Source organism: Python bivittatus, unplaced genomic scaffold (genome assembly GCF_059951505.1).
Source record: "Python bivittatus isolate LINGU-HERP-01145 unplaced genomic scaffold, Pbiv_v1 ctg000350_np1212, whole genome shotgun sequence".
NCBI classification, from domain to species: Eukaryota; Metazoa; Chordata; class Lepidosauria; order Squamata; family Pythonidae; genus Python; species Python bivittatus.
The window spans coordinates 5,328,587-5,345,580 of record NW_028277074.1 but is presented as its reverse complement, the minus strand read 5'-3'; the positions used below and the strand labels follow the sequence as shown (position 1 = coordinate 5,345,580).

The following is a 16,994-nucleotide window of genomic DNA, read 5'->3' as shown; positions in this document are numbered from 1 at the left end:
TGGCATCTATGCATAAGTCAGCACCTCCTGAAACCAAATAGGTCTTATTCTGATTGTAAAGTGGCAGCCACATGAGCCTGGAAAAGACATATATTTAAGTTGCTGCTGAAAGGTATGGTATGAGAGCCTCTGAGTACCCTGAATCACCTTTTCCCCTTCACATTCTGCACATCTCGAAAAGTCATCTTGCTTCAGTCCTTAAAAATACTTGCACTGGTTATGTTTGGCTTTAAGAAGAGACTTGGAGCTAATTAAAGTGTTTATTTAAATGTAAAGAGGCTGCTTTCTAACTTTATAGAAAAACATGCTCTACTACTTTTAGTAAAAATTCACACTGGACAACTGAACAGGATTAATACTAGGTCCCTTAGGAAGTAGTTTACACTGAGATTTGAAGAAATGAACTCGAATTTCTACTGCTGCTTCTCTAGTTCCTTGGCTTTTAACTGTTGGTTATACCTGTCAGAAAAAGAGAATACAAATTATTTACTATTGCCAACATATTTTGGAGAAGAAAAAAAAAGTTATATTATATTAGAAATTAGATCTTTATTTGCTATATTATTTTTCCTGTCCTTTAAAAACATGGATGATATATAGTAAACACTATAGCTAAACTGCATTGATTTGTAATTTAATTCAAGAGACAGATTTAATTATACATTCTGTTTAAAGAGGGTTACCAGATCTGAACTGCAAAAATCTGGACCACCACTAGATGGCAGGAAATCTTTTGTATCTTTGCTGGCATCTTGTAAGTGTATGAATTTTTGCAGTTCAGATCTGGTAGGACCTATTTTAAATCAAAATAATTGGTGTGTTTCATTTATGCATATACGTGGTTCTTTTTAGTAGCATGTCTTGTTAGGAAAGTTCAGCTCCATATTATAGTAATTCGAAAACACCAACTGGACAACCTGAAATTATTTACATCACTTAAGCTTGATATAAATAATAATTCATACGTATCTTCAAACACCAACGTATTTAGGCAAAGTAGAAACTGTTTTATTACAATGTAGTGTTTTTAGCAAGATTACGTCTCAAAATAATTGGTTTTCCACTGCATTCTACTGAGATGTTTTTTCGACATCCCAATCTAGTCTATAGCCCTGCGATCTCCTGGTGGTCACTTATCCAAATACAAAAAAGGTCCAATCCTATTTAGCTTTTTCAAGATCTGTCAAAATTGTCTAGCTGTTGCCACCTGCTCTGATAGTACTATGTTACTAAACAGAATATGAGTAACACATCCTGTACAGATTGCATTTACAAGAGAGTGATTGGGAGAAGAACCAGATCAGCATTTTCCCAAGGACTTCTGTGTTTAAGATAGGCAATATTCAAGGTGAAGAGGATTAAAATAGCCACTACCAAGTCATCAATTTGTATTATGCAAGGGAAACAATGGGTTTGAATAAATTTAGATAACTGATACATTATCTACTGGCAGCCTAAGAAAACTTGCTTCTATTAAATAAAGACTGTTATAGCAGGCTTTCAAAGACTGGCCTGCTAAGGAACCAACTAATCCTATCCTGTAGATACAGCTGCCACCGTAGGGAACAGAACAGATGAGCTGAACTAAGTAGACCAGAAGACTGCACAATCAGAGGTAAACTAGTAAGGTTTCTAATGCTTGTGTCCCTTGCTGCACAGTTTTTTGTTTTTTAAAAAAACAGGAATTACTTTTTACACAGTTCACTGACTAACCCCCACTCCCCATAATAATAGTTGGGAGTAGGGCTAGATACGAACATGAGAAAAATTGGTCGGGGGATTCCCATTTTTTTCTTTTCTGATCCTTTAATACAGCCTTCCCTATTTTCAAATGTGTTGGAACTACAACTCTCAGAATTCAACAATAGCATTGGCAAAAATTCTTCCTAATCACCTACCTCCATATGCGGTACAGCTGAGAGCCACCAGCGCAGCCAACGAAGAAATTAACAGTAAACAAACCCCAGTTTTTAGGAATAATTACTAGAGAATACCTTGACCAGATAAGGCCTGTTGAATTAGAAAGAAAATACAGATTACCAATTTAATAATAATGATTGCAGTTTCATTCTCAGATTTTATCAAAACCTATTAGGAAACTTCATACTTTTTCCATTTCAGTCTACTCTCTCACCAAGTTAATTCAGTAATTATAGGATTGCTATTTCCCCTGTAGCTGAATGAAAGATTGCAGCATTTAGAACTAGTATCCTAATCTAAAAACAAGAAGATCAATTGATTTGCAAGTCTAGTACAAGAAACACATTTGTCTGAATGGCACATTAAAAAACCCATGTTATTGAAGAGTTCTGCTATCCAGCAATGAACTTGCAATCTAGTATACAGTTTGGCTCACATTTTTACTAGCATGAGATGAAGTAGGGGAACTAATATTTGAAACTTGTATCCTGTAACCCAGAAATTCACTGTCTGTGGTTACCTAATTGGCAAAATAACTCTGCTGTTCGAGGGAGAGAATCTGAAACTTTAAAAGTAAGCAAAATATGAAAAATCATGTATATAAACCAGTATGTCACACTTTTACAGCAATGTACAAACTGCAGTCAGTTTAAGTTTCGAAACAGAAGTTAGCAACACTGTTTACATTTCTGCTGAAACTCAACAATTTATATACAGGTAGACCTCGCTTGCTGACTGACCATTCAAAGTTGTGAGGGTGATGAAAAAATAACTTCGCAACAAAGGTGCACATTTACGACCTTCACAGTGTCCCTCAGTCATGTGATCACCATTACAGTCAATATGCATTGTCCTATGCCTGACCTTTTTTTTTTCATTTTTTCCCTCCTTGCAGAGTGGAGAGATTGGGGAGAAAGGGATTACAAGAGAATAAGTAGGCACACAATGGGGAATACATCAACTGTTTGCCTAGCACTCATGGCTCCCATCCCTGAGTGCGCTTGGGACTGCTGGTACTAGTGCATTCCTTTTGATGTGTATTCCCCATTGTGTGCCTGCTTACTCTCTTGTAATCCCTTGCTCTACAATGAATGCAAATACAAACATTAATTTCCTTCTTGCTAATTATCCCAGTGCTTGGGTAAGCATTCCAAAGGATGAAAGAGTGGGGAAAAGGGAACCTGAAGTAAAATCATAAGCACGGTTGCGGTCATGTGATTTTCCACTTAGTGACTGTGTCACTTAAAGACTGTCATGGGCAGCTCTGAATCCAATTCGGAGTCAGAGTTGGAGGCTGCACCGGATGAACAGCAGGCTGAGCGGTCAGAGGTGGGGTTGGACAGTGTGCAGCCGGACTTAGTATTCGATAATGAGGTGGAAGAGGTGGAACCACCTGATGTGAGGATGAGGCGCGCGGAAAAAAGAATGTTGCAGAGGTGTTCGGCAAGGCTACTCGCAAGAAAGGAGCCTCGCCCTCCGAAATGAGGAACACCAGATGTCGTTATCAAATAGGCATGATGGAAGGGGAGGTTTGGGGATAACAACTATCTAGTACCCCTTCATGTCTCCTTTGTATTTACTCGTGTCTCATTGTGTCTCGCCGGTGCCTCGCTCGCGTCTTCGCTGCCGGGTGTCCTGTCTCATGCTACATTGCGCTCCTGCACTGCCGGACCAGACTCAAGCAAGCTCCTGTCAGGCAAGCTACTGCTGTTCCAGAGTATAGACTCCTTTGTGTGTGTGTGTGTGAGTGCAAGAGGACGACAGTTTGTCGTCCCCCACACAACAAACCCACACCACCTGGTTGGGCGCTCCAGAAAGTTCTAAGGATGGAGCAGCTTGCAGCGGACAATGCTCAGCTGATGCAACAAGTTGCTCTCCTTACTGCTCAATTGAACCAAATACAGGCAGGACAAGCAACTGCTCCAGTTACAGTGCCTACTGGTCGAAAATGCCCAGTTCAGGTACCTGACAGATTCAATGGAACTTTGTCTCAGTTTCCTGCATTTTTTGCTCAATGCCAGTTATATATGAGTCTTCGTCTGGAAGATTTCCCTATGGATCGATTTAAGGTTGGGTTTATTATTAGCTTACTCACCGGTGCAGCGGCCAGGTAGGCTGCTCCACTCCTCATTCAGCAGAGCCCCTTATTAGACAATTTTAATGAATTTAGTCAACAGTTGCAACTGATGTATTCGGATCCAGTGAAAGTGCAAACTGCTAATAGACATATTCGGGAGTTAAAACAAAAGGGGCATGCAGTAGCCGAATACATTAGTGATTTCTGGTTGCTGGTTCAGGATTTAAATGGGAACGATGCTGTGCTAATGGATCAATTTCAGGAGGGGTTTCTTCCGAAATATTAGATGAACTGGCTCGAACGGAGACTCCCCAGTCCCTACAATCACTCATGCAATTATGCCTACAGACTGATGGATGTCTCCAGCAGAGGAAAGCTCAAAAACGTTCTTTTATTACTCCAGTATCAATGTTTGTGCCGCAACCCCAGGAGATACTTGGGGAGGAACCTATGCAGGTGGGAGGGGCTCGGACTCAATTATCACAAGTTGAAAAAGACAGAAGAAGGAGGGAGGGACTCTGTACTGTGGGGGACCAGGTCACATGGCTGCGACTTGTCCCTCCAAAAAGTCTGTTTCAGCAGGCGGGAAACAAACTGGGCTCAGTCTAAAAGAGGTGTTAGTTTGGGCAAAGCTGGCAGCTAATGATGTTCTATACTCTCGTACTACCCCCCTTAAACACTTCGTTATAACCGTAACGATACCATAGGCAAATAGACCTGCTATTTCAGTTTCCACTATGATTGACTCTGGAGCCATGGCGAACTTTATGGACAAAACCTTTGCAGTACAGCAGGAGGTTCCACAACATGTAGTTACATGTCCTGTGATTGTAGAAACAATTGATGGGCGACTATTGCGTTCAGGTCCAGTGACTTCAGCAACTGACCCGATATAAATGCAAATAGACAATCATGTTGAATGGGTAGAATTTTATGTGGCCACCGCTCCTTGTTTCCCTATTGTTTTGGGTTTGGATTGGTTACAGACTCATGATCCTCTGATTCTGTGGTCAAAAGGAGTCATTAACTTTGAAGACTCTAAATGCCTGTCACATAAGATAAGGACTGTAGCTGCTGTCATGCCAAGTCCCGTCCTCCAGGGGCTTCCTAGTCAATTTCAAGATTACGAGGCTGTATTCAATGAGAAGGAGGCAGATCAGCTTCCTCCACATACATCTTACGACTGTTCCACTGACTTCATACCAAACACTAAACTTCCTGTAGGATGGTTATATGCTTTGTCTGGACCTGAACGAGTGGCTTTGCAAGACTTTATCACCAAAGATTTAAAACGGGGTTTTATATGTCCCTCCGCATCTCCGGTGGCTGCACGAGTATTGTTTGTTAAAAAAAATGTCAGGTGAATTAAGACTGTGCTGTGATTATAGGAAACTAAATGACATTACTATAAAGAATCGCTACCCACTTCCTCTTATCTCAGAACTTCTTGAATAATTATGGCATGCAAAAATGTTTACTAAACTAGATTTGTGGGGTGCGTATAATTTAGTCAGGATCCGCGAAGGGGATGAATGGAAAACAGCCTTTCACACACAATATAGACATTTTGAATATACGGGCATGCCGTTTGGATTATGCAATGTCCTGGAGGTCTTCATGCATTTTATGCACGATGTGTTGAGATCTACATAAATTTGTAATAATTTATTTGGATGATATCTTAGTATACTCCTCTTCGCCAGTGGAGCATATGCAACACATGCGAACTGTGTTACAAAGACTTCGAGAACAGTGTCTTTATGCCAAATTACAAAAATGTGAATTTGCCTGTTCCCAAATTAATTTCTTGGGACACTGTATTTCGCCTGGGGGGATTTCGATGGAATTAGAAAAAATAGAGGCAATTCAGACATGGCAATCCCCACAAGGCGTCAAAGACGTCCAGTGACTCTTGGGATTTGCCAATTATTATCGCATGTTTATTCCACAGTTTGCTAAATTAACCACTCCGTTACTCGATCTGTTAAAGAAAAAGAATCAGTTTGTATGGGGGGAGGCGGTGCAATGAGCATTTGTGGCTCTAAAAACAGCATTCGGCTCAGCCCCTATTCTTCGGCATCCTGATCCTTCCAAGCTGTTTGTAGTTGAGACCAATGCATCTGATTTTGCCATTGGGGCAGTATTGTTATAAGCTAACATTAACACTGATACTTTGTTTCTGTGTGCATATTACTCAAGAAAATTGGCAGCTCCAGAGAGAAAGTATACCATTTGGGATAAAGAGCTTCTGGCCATTAAAGCTGCTTTTGAAGTATGGCGCCATCATCTAGAAGGGGCTTGTTATCAAGTGGAGGTCCATACTGACCATTGAAACCTGGAATACTTGAAAACTGCCCTAAGCCTCAACCAGCAGCAGCTTAGATGATCCTTGTTTTTCTCTCGCTTTGACTTTAAAATAACATATATTCCCAGCAGACAGAATCAACGCGCTGATGCTTTATCCCGTAAACCTGAATATCATTGTGTTAGAACCAGTGCACCTCTTCAACCTGTAATACCTTTAGAGAGATTCACAGCTTCTTGCATGAGAATAAATCTCCTGCAACAAATTTGGGAGCAATTAAAACAGGACTCCTATGCTCAAGCACAAAAACAGAAATTGTTACAGGTTCCTACAGATCAATCAGGTCCCTAGCAATGGAAGGAGGAGTTATTGTACTTCCTAAATCGTTATGTGCCTCCAGGGTCGATGCGTAGCGCTATTTTGTCTTTATGTCATGACAGCCCAGCAGCGGGTCATTTTGGGCTCTTTAAAACCCTACACCTGATTTCTAAAGACTTTTGGTGGCCATGCCTACGCAACGATGTACAACCATATGTGGCCTCGTGCCCTCAATGTCGTCGTGCAAAAAATGTTTCAGGGAAACCCACAGGTTCATTGTTGCCCCTTCCTACTCCACAACATCCGTGGTCATCTACATCTATGGATTTTATAACAGATTCGCCTGTTTCAAATGGATTCATGACTATTTTAGTCGTGGTGGACATGTTGACTAAAATGGCTCATTTTGTTCCTTGTTCCGGATTGCCCATAGCCAAAGAGACTGCGCAATTATTTATACAAATATATTCAAAAATCACGGATTACTGGGAGGGGTTTTGATGGATCGCAGGACCCAGTTCATTGCTCAGTTCTGGCAAGTTCTTTTCAGGAATTTGGGGGCCCAAATACATCTCTCCTCTGCAAATCATCCAGAATCGGATGGAGGGACTGAATGGGTTAACGCCATTCTTGATCAATATTTACGTCGTTATGTCAATTTCCAGCAAGATAATTGGTCCGACTTCCTGGCCTTGGTGGAATTTGCATACAACAATGCACAACACATATCCACCCAAATGTCACCTTTCCTGGCTAATTATGGCTATCATCCTCGCTTCTTTTCTCTCGCAGTACCACAGTCAACAGTTCCCACTGCCGATCACTTCGCACAGGAACTACAGGCGATCCATCAGGTCCTTTGCACTCAGCTTGAAAAAGCTAAACAGAGTTATAAAAAGTTTGCGGACCGGCATCGCCAAGCTGGTCCTCCCTTAACCGTAGGAGATTTGGTATGGTTGTCTGCCAAGCACCTATCCTCTTAGCGACCTTCACAAAAATTGGATTACTGGTTTTTGGGTCCTTTTCTGATCGAAGCAGTCATTAATCCAGTGGCATTCCATCTCAAACTGCTGCCCCATATTAGGGTACATCCTATATTCCATCGCTCTTTGTTAGTTCCAGCTGCTCCTGACAGTCCACATCGACCTTTGCAGTCTCCCCCTCCACCCATAGATGTTCAAGGTGAACCAGAATACGATGTATCTCGCATTTTAAACTCTAGGATGTGGCAGGGATGACTCCATTATTTAAGTGAATGGAAGAGGTATGGTCCTGAAGAGTCCTCGTGGGAAAATGCAGATGATGTGCATGCCTCCCGCTTTCATTTTTTCATTGGCAATATCTGGGGAAACCTGGTCCCTCCACTGTGGGGGAGGGGGACCGTGGAGGGGGGATAATGTCATGGGCAGCTCTGAATCCGATTCGGAGTCAGAGTTGGAGACTGCACTGGATGAACAGCAGGCTGAGCAGTCAGAGGTGGGGTTGGACAGTGTGCAGCCAGACTTAGTATTCGATAATGAGGTGGAAGAGGTGGAACCACCTGATGTGAGGATGAGGCGCGTGGAAAAAAGAATGTTGCAGAGGCATTCGGCAAGGCTACTCGCGAGAAGGGAGTCTCACCCTCCGAAATGAGGAACACCGGATGTCATTATCAAATAGGCATGATGGAAGGGGAGGTTTGGGGACGACAGCCGTCTAGTACCCCGTCGTGCCTCCTTTGTATTTACTCGTATCTCATTGTGTCTTGCCAGTGCCTCGCTCGCGTCTTTGCTGCCGGGTGTCCTGTCTAATGCTATGTTGCACTCCTGCACTGCCGGACCAGACTCAAGCAAGCTGCTGTCAGGCAAGCTACTGCTGTTCCAGAGGATAGACTCCTTTTTGTGTGTGTGTGTGTGTGTGTGTGTGTGTGTGAGTGCAACAGGATCACGACAGCAACTGAGTTGTCAGTCCCAACTATGGTCACTAAATGAGGACTACCTGTATAATCTAAGCAAAATTTCTAGACTAATGTACTTCTGGCTCAAACACATTTATTTTTAGGTGTTCCTGTTAGACAGCCAGGCAAAGTTAGTAATTATATATGCATTTCTAAAATTTTATATTATGGCTTGAAAAACTTTCATAAAATAAACTATTTGTCAGATCTGTTTTGTCTTTGTATTAAAACAGAGCGATAATTTTAGCATTTTTTTTCTACACAATTATGTAGTAATTATACTACATAATTACAAAGTGAGTACATACATACCTGTAGCCATTAGGACAGCAGACTGTGAAGTGCTGAGTTTGTCAGCTGGCCTAGTCATATCAGCCATTCCAGCACATACCAAACCCTGCAATAGGGAAGTAATAGCTTAATTTAATGTGACAGTAGTAGTATCTTCATTTTTTAGTGAATACTGAAATGCCATGGTCTATGCCAGCGATTCTCAAAGTGTGGTCTAGGGATCCTTTCCTTTGTCCCTGAAGTCAAATAAATAAATATTTTTAAATTTCTCAGTTTTAATTTCTAATACAGTAAATATCAATAGATATAACCTACATAAACCAAAGCTCTTTGGTGTCTTCTATCATTTTTAAGAATGTAAAGGGGTTCTGAGACCAAAATGTTTGAGAACTATTGGTCTATACTATTCAGTTTGAAATAATGTAATTTCATGCATGCTATTTAGATAGCTGGAATTACATGTAACAGTTCATTTTGAGTTGAAAGTTGGGTCAACAAGAAAACTAGCATTTGAGTGTTACATGATTCCATATCAATCCAATGGATGGGCATTAACATGCTTATATCAAATAAAATATTTTTTATTTGCTGTTGTATGCCACCAAGAGTTGCCCGTGATGAGATGGGCAGCTATATACATTGGTTTAATAAATAAAATAAATAAATAAAGCCAGGTCTGTTTGGGCTGAATTTAATCTATATTCCCACATATATGTGTCATGCAAACCATGTTTTCTATAGATTAACTGTTCCTTCCAATGCCAGTGATTAATATTCTATAGACGCTCTGTCACTTTTGTAATTTCAGTTTTCAACTCACTTCCATGCTGACCCCAATCATGACATTGTAGATTCCCTTATTCCAATGGGGCAGAAAGTAGGAAGAGAAGTGACAGCTTCCCAATCTCCTCTGCAGCGGCTGAGAGGACTGTAGGCAACCATCCCAGATGTTTCAGATTGTGTGCTGCTGGCACATGAAGATGAGTAAATTATACAAGTGATGGGATTACTGGGTCAGCCATATTGTCCTCATAGGGCCATTATGTTCTAATCTAATTGATCTATAGTGCTTTCCTTGTTACAGTCTGGCTACAGGACTAAAAAAAGATATTTTTAATATAGACCTTTGTGGGAATTTGATTGTATCTGAAGACCGGTACGGATATTGACCAATAATTTTTTTCCACTAACTTCTCAGATGACATTTCACACAATGAGGAAAGATAACTTTTTCTCAAAAATTGGCTTAATGTAGTCTTTGACTATGCAGAAGACAGTGCTTTGTCTACCAGGATACTTTCTAGTAATCCAACGATTTTTAGTTACAGTTAAAATATATAACTGGCCCATTTAGCACAGGAAACACTAGGATTATATATATTTTGTATGAACCACCAAACCAACTTACCCATTTCATAACAGGTGCCCAAAAAAACACTGTTTTGGGACCTGCAAGAGAAGACTTTAGTTAGCCTCATAAAGCTACTAAATTAATTGCAATAAAACATTTTTGATCTGCAAGCCAGGAAAGAAACAAGTTATTATTAAATTTCTCTGAGTAAAATCTATGTGTAATAGTTTATCAGATCTTGCAATTCATGAAGTATATCTAGGCTGCTGGAAAAAGGAATTGTGATGATGGCAAAAAAGGCATTTTTCCCAAATGAGTGAAGAAAATGCAGATTTTCCTTATTTGCAGAAAATGATTCCGGTAAACAGTAATTTGTACTTACATAATTTCTTTATGGTAAACTCTTAACAGCAAACTCTTGACTCTGGTAGTCAGCAGTTTACCAATAAATAAGTGAATGCAAATAAATAAATAATCTCCTGCCCTGATATTAACCTCAAGTGTAGTCAGCTGGTATGCGAGTAGGGGATAGAACTAGTGCTTTGGGTCATCATAATTGGTGGGACAGGGACAAACAGTAAAAATTAACATTATATAAGTAGACTTCAGAGAGCCAGTTTGGTGTAGTGGTTAAGACACCAGGCTAGAAACCGGGAGACTGTGAGTTGTAGTCATGCCTTAGGCACAAAGCCAGCTGGGTGACCTTGGGCCAGTTACCCTCTATCAGCCATGGGGCAGGGGGAGTAGACCTCTATTCACACAATGGACATTCCCCTTCTTTTCCTAACCTTTGCCTAGATGCCACTGGATTCACTCAAATACTGTAGCCTCCAATATTTGGTACAGTAAAGTATCTAACATGGATTCATAAAGCTGCTTTTCTCCTAGGTCACTGAAGTTTATATTTTCTTCTGTTTTCTAACACTGAACCTGCTCAAGCTGCTCTTACATCTTCATTTTTTTTTGTTATCCAATGGAGACTGTGGCTGTAAAGTGACTCAGTTTAGGGATCACACAGGATTACAGTATACAGTAAAAGATGTAAATTGCTATCTGTCAAGTAAAAAAACCCAGAGTACAATATTGCTCACTGGAAATAATTTCTCTGAAAATGATGGTTGAATACTATGTTTCCAAAAACCTTCTCCTAAAATTAATCCAAGGGATGGATGAAATTTTTGTAATAAATGGGTTCCTTTTTTGAAACGTCAGGTGCTGTAAGGGGAACTGCCTTTCATGCTGAAAGTTAAGACATTGCATACAAACCCTTACAAGAAAAAGCATGTATTATCTATAAGTAAATAATTATGGATGTGTAAAATGTACTGAACCATTCTGTGAAACTGTTTTATTTCTTCTGGACCATGCCATACTGGGTAGTGGGTTCAGCATTTTCCAGAAGTAAATCCTCCAAACCAGAAGAAGTTCAAGGTATTCTAGTTATAAGCATTCTGGATGAAGCAGATCTATTTCAGGGCTGGACCACACTGAGAATACCTCAAACCATTTCCAGTTTGGAGGATGAAGTTCCAGGGACAAGAACAAATCTTCACTCTTTTAGCTAGAAAAATGCAGTTAATCTTTCCTGCCAAGCCCATCTTCTTGCGACCAACTACTATTTAGAAATAAGTAGAAAGTAGGTTTTCAGAAACAGTGTTTGTAAATGTCCAAGGATCTAAGGACAATATGAGCAAAACAGCATGTTCTAGAGTTTTAGACTTTTAGAAGATACTTGCTGGGGTAGATGAATGTTGAAATTCAAACTATCTAGCAGGCATCAGGTGGCCTGTCTTTTGACATGGGTCAGTTTTTCTTTTCCTGGTACTTTAACTTCCAGCATTTCAACTCAGCATGGCCAATAGGTATGCTGCATCAGAAATTCTGGAAGTGGTTATCCAACACTTTTGGACATTCAGTAATATCATAGGACATTTACTGCATCTCTGAATACTGCATTTTTACAAAGAACTCTAATTTTCTGTTATCTTAAAAATGTTCTGCATAGATAATATTTCACATCATTCTAGGGAAGTATTTGATTACCATAACCAGTTAATACTTCAGTGTATACTATTCTAACTAAATCTTTCTTTCAGGAAACTATTGAAATCTAGTTGTTGAGATGTATTTTTTATATTCACTAGAAGGTACAGGGACAAAGGATAACAAAGCTCTACTGAACCCTCGAAATATCCTCAATGAACAACTCGACAAACATGGATATGCCCCTACATAAATAATAAAAACATGTTTTGTAATCATGAGGCTTTTAACAGATATATAGATGAGATATAAAGGTTGTAGAAATTATTGTAGAATGAAGTTATGTAGGCAAATAAACATTGCTGAGCCAGGCAGTTACATACATCAGGCTTGGTCAGATTTTAGACTTTACTTTTCACCAGAACACTACAGAACCAACAACATGAGAAGTGGTAAAATAGTGGTTTACTAAGGTGAATATGGAATAAGGGGAAATGCGCCTCTGAAATGTCCAGAACAGGAATTGGTTTTCAGTACAAATTGCTTCTCACAACTTTTATTACACTGTGCTCTTACTACTTTCCTCATTTGTTTTAACTTCAGGTTTTGTTTGGCATGGTTAATTATTAAAAATGGAAAATCCTTCTTTATTTACTTCAGTTTAGATCAGAATATATTGGTAGAGTTGTAGCTATACTCTGTCTGCTCTGATCCAGATAATTATGAATGCTACTTTGAACTATAACTAGCAGTTGTTTTATAAGACTAATTCTTCCTAAATGTACTTAAGGATTGCTACAAGTTATAAATTCTTTGCCAGCAGGGTTAGTTATTTTTGATGGCTTAGAGATGTTCTAAATAGTTTTCTATTCAGGGAAGCTTTACAATGAACAAATAGAAAACAGCAACTAATGATTTTCTACTGCCAACATTTAACTTTTCACTGCATGGCAACCATCATAAATAAGAGGATTCACTACAAACAAGAACTTTTCATCTAATGAAGAATGCAAGGAACTTCTAGAATAAGAAGTGGAAGTGTTAACTGCAAAGAATGTTTCACAAGCCTGAAGCAAAAGGATTTTTCTCCATTACTGTAGGTTATGTTCCAATCTAGGGGAAATGTCATGATATATCAAATTAGGCCATGAACTGACTGTTCCAGGTTCACATGACATGGACTTTACAAATATATTTAAAATTGAACAGAAACTGACAGTAAGGCTAAGAAAACAGTGCCTGAACAGTATCTTGATGCTGTACTGTAGCTCAACAAAAACAATGATTCACTGTGAAAAGTTGAGAATAGCAGTAATTCAATGCAACTGCCAGTATTATAATGCATTTTTACAAATGTATGGTGCAACTAGCTACACTTGGAATACTAAATATAGTTGCATTCATCACATTTCAAATATATTAAGACAGAGGTAGAACAGCTACTGAAGGAACAACCAAAGTAATCAATAGGTTGGAGAAGGAAAGCTACAAAGTTTGGGAATAAAGCAAATAACGGTTTTTAGCCATGTTGATTATATACCACCTCTAGCACTGGCATCAGCTTCCCTTTCAAAATCAGTTGCTGAGGAAGAAAAATGATAAGGTGCTATTGTACTCTTGTTCTTTTTGTGAGTTTTCCATAGACACCTAATTGAGCCACTGTGGGACTGACTACTAGTTGAAATACAGTAGGCACACTTCTCCTTATATTCAAATACAATTCATACTCAAGTGATTGGGAAAGGATCTTGTTAATAATTTTTCTCTTCTTAGACAGTCCAGCTATGACTGACCTGAAGAAGTATACTGAAGCGATACTGAAGCTAATTTCTTATAAAAGAAAAAGAAATAACAGCTTGTTTTTAAAAGAATTATTGTTACATATATCAGATTCCCTTTCCTCCAGTGAATAAATCCAAAGGGGATTATGGCTACAAATACAGCCTAATGTGATATCAACAAGAGATGAAGAATCAGTACTTGATAGTTTATGCCTATAAAATGCAATAAAATGTCTACAGTCTAACTACAGAAATAAAAATTAACCAATCTCTAATTACACATAAACCAGTCAGTAAATGATGGCATCAACTCATGCCCCAAAGCTCTTTGAAATAGCAATCTTTGTTGTAATTTACTGAAAGTCAACAGTATAGGGTCTGATTGAATTTCTGAAGGAAACGGTTCCAAAGGGCAGATACACACACACACATACATACACACACACATTCTACAAGCCTCCAGTTTTCTTACCTCATGATACAGGTTCTCCCAGGACATACATACAAGTGGGTTTGGATAAAACTGGTTGGAGAAGCAGTCTTACAAGTACTACTACAAGTTTCAAATCATATAGCCTTTAAAGGTCAAAAACAGCAGTTTGACATGCTCTCAGAAGCCAACCGGAAGCCAGCACAGGGCTAGAGCATAGCTGTTTGTGCTGATGAGTACGTGTCAACAACCACGGCACTGCATCTGAGACCAATTCAAATTTCTCTATGGTTTTCAAAGGCAGCCTCATGTAAAACACATTGAAGTGGTCCAAATAAATGGTGATGGGGGCATGAATAACTGTTACAAGGTCCCCATACTTCAGGGAGGGCCACATCTTCTGTATCAGCCAAAGCTGGGAAAAGACATTCCTTTAATTAATAATAAATACAGTTGTTGCTGTTATTACAGTACCTCAGAATTTTAGAACACCAAGAAAGAAAAGCTCTAGGTTTATTAAACTGCAGCAACTTCTTAAGATAACAGTAGCTGCATAATAGATGTGCCTAGCAAACTGTTACATTAAATATGGGGTTGAAGAGGGCTTTTTTTCCCTTGCAACTTTTCTTTCAAAATAACAGGGAACAGAAGCCATTGTCAGTCTTTCTTATAAGGCCCCGATATCAACCATGCTGCTGTGGGGCAAGCATACCAATCAGGACTTCTGGGCAGGACAAGAGCTTGGCTATGATCTTTTCTGGACTAGCAACTTTCTGCTGCAACTTAACCAATAACATTCCTTCACCAGTGAACTTTTGAAATATATACTAAGAGTTACGCATTTAATCCTGGAAGCTTAATTTTAGGCTGAGTAGCAGCAATTCAAGACATGCACCCTATATTTTTAATAGCACTGCAGTTTGTCAATTGTATTTTCCCTGTATGACAATTTGACCTTCTATTTAGTTGCCTTAATTCACTGTTTATTGCTAGCAATAAAGATAACAGATCCTGTCTCTGAAGCATCTATGTCAAGGAGGACAAACATTTTTTATAGCCTTTGTTAATTCCTTGATTGTACTACTAAAACCAAAGGATGAAGAAGTAGGTGACATACTTTAAATCATAGATGATCCTGTAAGATTTAAACTGTATTGGAACTTCAACTTTTTTTTTTTTTTGCAAAGGGGTAGGAGGGTTAATAAAGGATGGGGAAGGAGGTTATAGGATATTTCCCTTCTGCCACTGAAGTTGTAGAAAGGACACTAAGAAATTCCATTGGTTTGTGACCCTCGCCCTGCCCAGACATTTTACAGCTTTTTCCAATCTAGTGCCTATCAAATGAGCTTGGAGTACAACTACTAGAACGTATTTATTTATTCATTCAGTTTATATGGTGGTTCACTCAAGTAGCTGGGATGTAGAATGCTGTCTGGAATTCTTATCCTAAAGCATTCAAAGGACAGTAGCTTGGGAAGGCTAGTTTAGCTGTTTGCAAACTCTGTCCTCCAGAAAAGAGGAGAGGTGAATACTTTGCAGAATTTCTTGGAAAAATGTAATGCCACATCCATTTTATCATCACTCATCTAGGTCTGTATATTTCTTTGTTATTTCTTTATTTATATTCTGTCTTTCATTACAGAGCTCAGGATAGCATTGAAAAGAGGTTAAAAGACAGTACCTAGCCCAAGGTCACCTCATGAACTTCATGGTAAAGTAGGCTTGAATTTAAGTTCCTCAGTAATTATTTGACACATCACATCACATTTGGACACTTCATGATAAACACTGTACTAGGAGTGCAAAGCATATCCAAAAGTAGCGGAAGTAGAGTTTTCTCACACATACAGTGCCATGACGCGAAAACTGCATTTCCTGGAAAGGTGTTTCTGGATGGCCGTTAGAAGATAGGCCTTCTTCAAGTGGACGTCTGCAGAACCTTACTTTTTCTTTTCACATTCTCTCGCACACACATTTACACGGAATACCTACAGCTACTAAATTGCCGGCTCTTCCCTTTCTCTCCCCTCCCTCTTTTCTTCCAATACCTGCCGGATGGTTATACAAAGGGCGCAGCCGGGGCGGCAACATAAGCTCGATCTTGTCTAAGAAACGATGGTAAGAAGCACGAAACCCCGCCACGGCAGCCGCCATCCTGTGTGTGTGCGGTGACAGCGGCAAGTGGAGCCCCTAATTCAGCGACGCCGCCGCCGCTCGACCTGCCGTCCTTCTCCGGCTCCTCCTCCTCACACGGCCTGAGCAGAACCAGAACCTGCCCCATGCACATAAGCCGGTGGTAGGACGAGTCCGGGTTGCTTCGCTCTGATTTGCTGCTGGAAGGAGAGAGGGGCGTGGCTTAACAGCTGACCTTCACGCCATTGGACAGCCGGTCTTATTTGCCAGCACCGGCTTACTCTCCCGTGTCGATGACATTAGCAGAGTCAATTTTTGTCGGCTTTTTATGACGATCGTAAAGCGAGCGCTAAGCAATGACGGGTGAAGCAACAATCATTTTCTATTACGGAGCATTGGCTCCGGAAATAATGTCGGCCTAGGATGTTTCTTTAGCTTTATTCACGAACGATGAACTGTTTTCAAACTC

The 16,994-nt window shown here is 39.8% G+C and overlaps 1 protein-coding gene across 1 annotated transcript; it reads right to left on the bottom strand.

The window, feature by feature from the left end:
* Positions 1-246: 246 nt before the first annotated feature.
* MPC2 (mitochondrial pyruvate carrier 2) lies at positions 247-16,654 on the bottom strand. The gene is made up of 5 exons (XM_007434241.4): positions 16,441-16,654; positions 10,256-10,296; positions 8,869-8,953; positions 1,899-2,010; positions 247-459 (listed from the first exon to the last, which is right to left on the bottom strand). The coding sequence occupies exons 1-5, from the start codon at positions 16,544-16,546 to the stop codon at positions 414-416; spliced, it is 390 nt and encodes a 129-aa protein (XP_007434303.1). The 5' UTR covers positions 16,547-16,654; the 3' UTR covers positions 247-413.
* Between the last annotated feature and the right edge of the window lie 340 nt (positions 16,655-16,994).

What these genes read in the sequence shown, in the direction of transcription:
- MPC2 (XM_007434241.4), bottom strand. Translation starts at nt 16,546, where the DNA reads ATGGCGGCTGCCGTGGCGGGGTTTCGTGCTTCTTACCATCGTTTCTTA. An exon ending in GGGCACCTGTTATGAAATGG is followed by an intron (nt 8,954 to 10,255) that starts GTAAGTTGGTTT and finishes TCCCTATTGCAG; the next exon opens with GGTTTGGTATGTGCTGGAAT. An exon ending in TGCTGTCCTAATGGCTACAG is followed by an intron (nt 2,011 to 8,868) that starts GTATGTATGTAC and finishes CTAATTCAACAG; the next exon opens with GCCTTATCTGGTCAAGGTAT.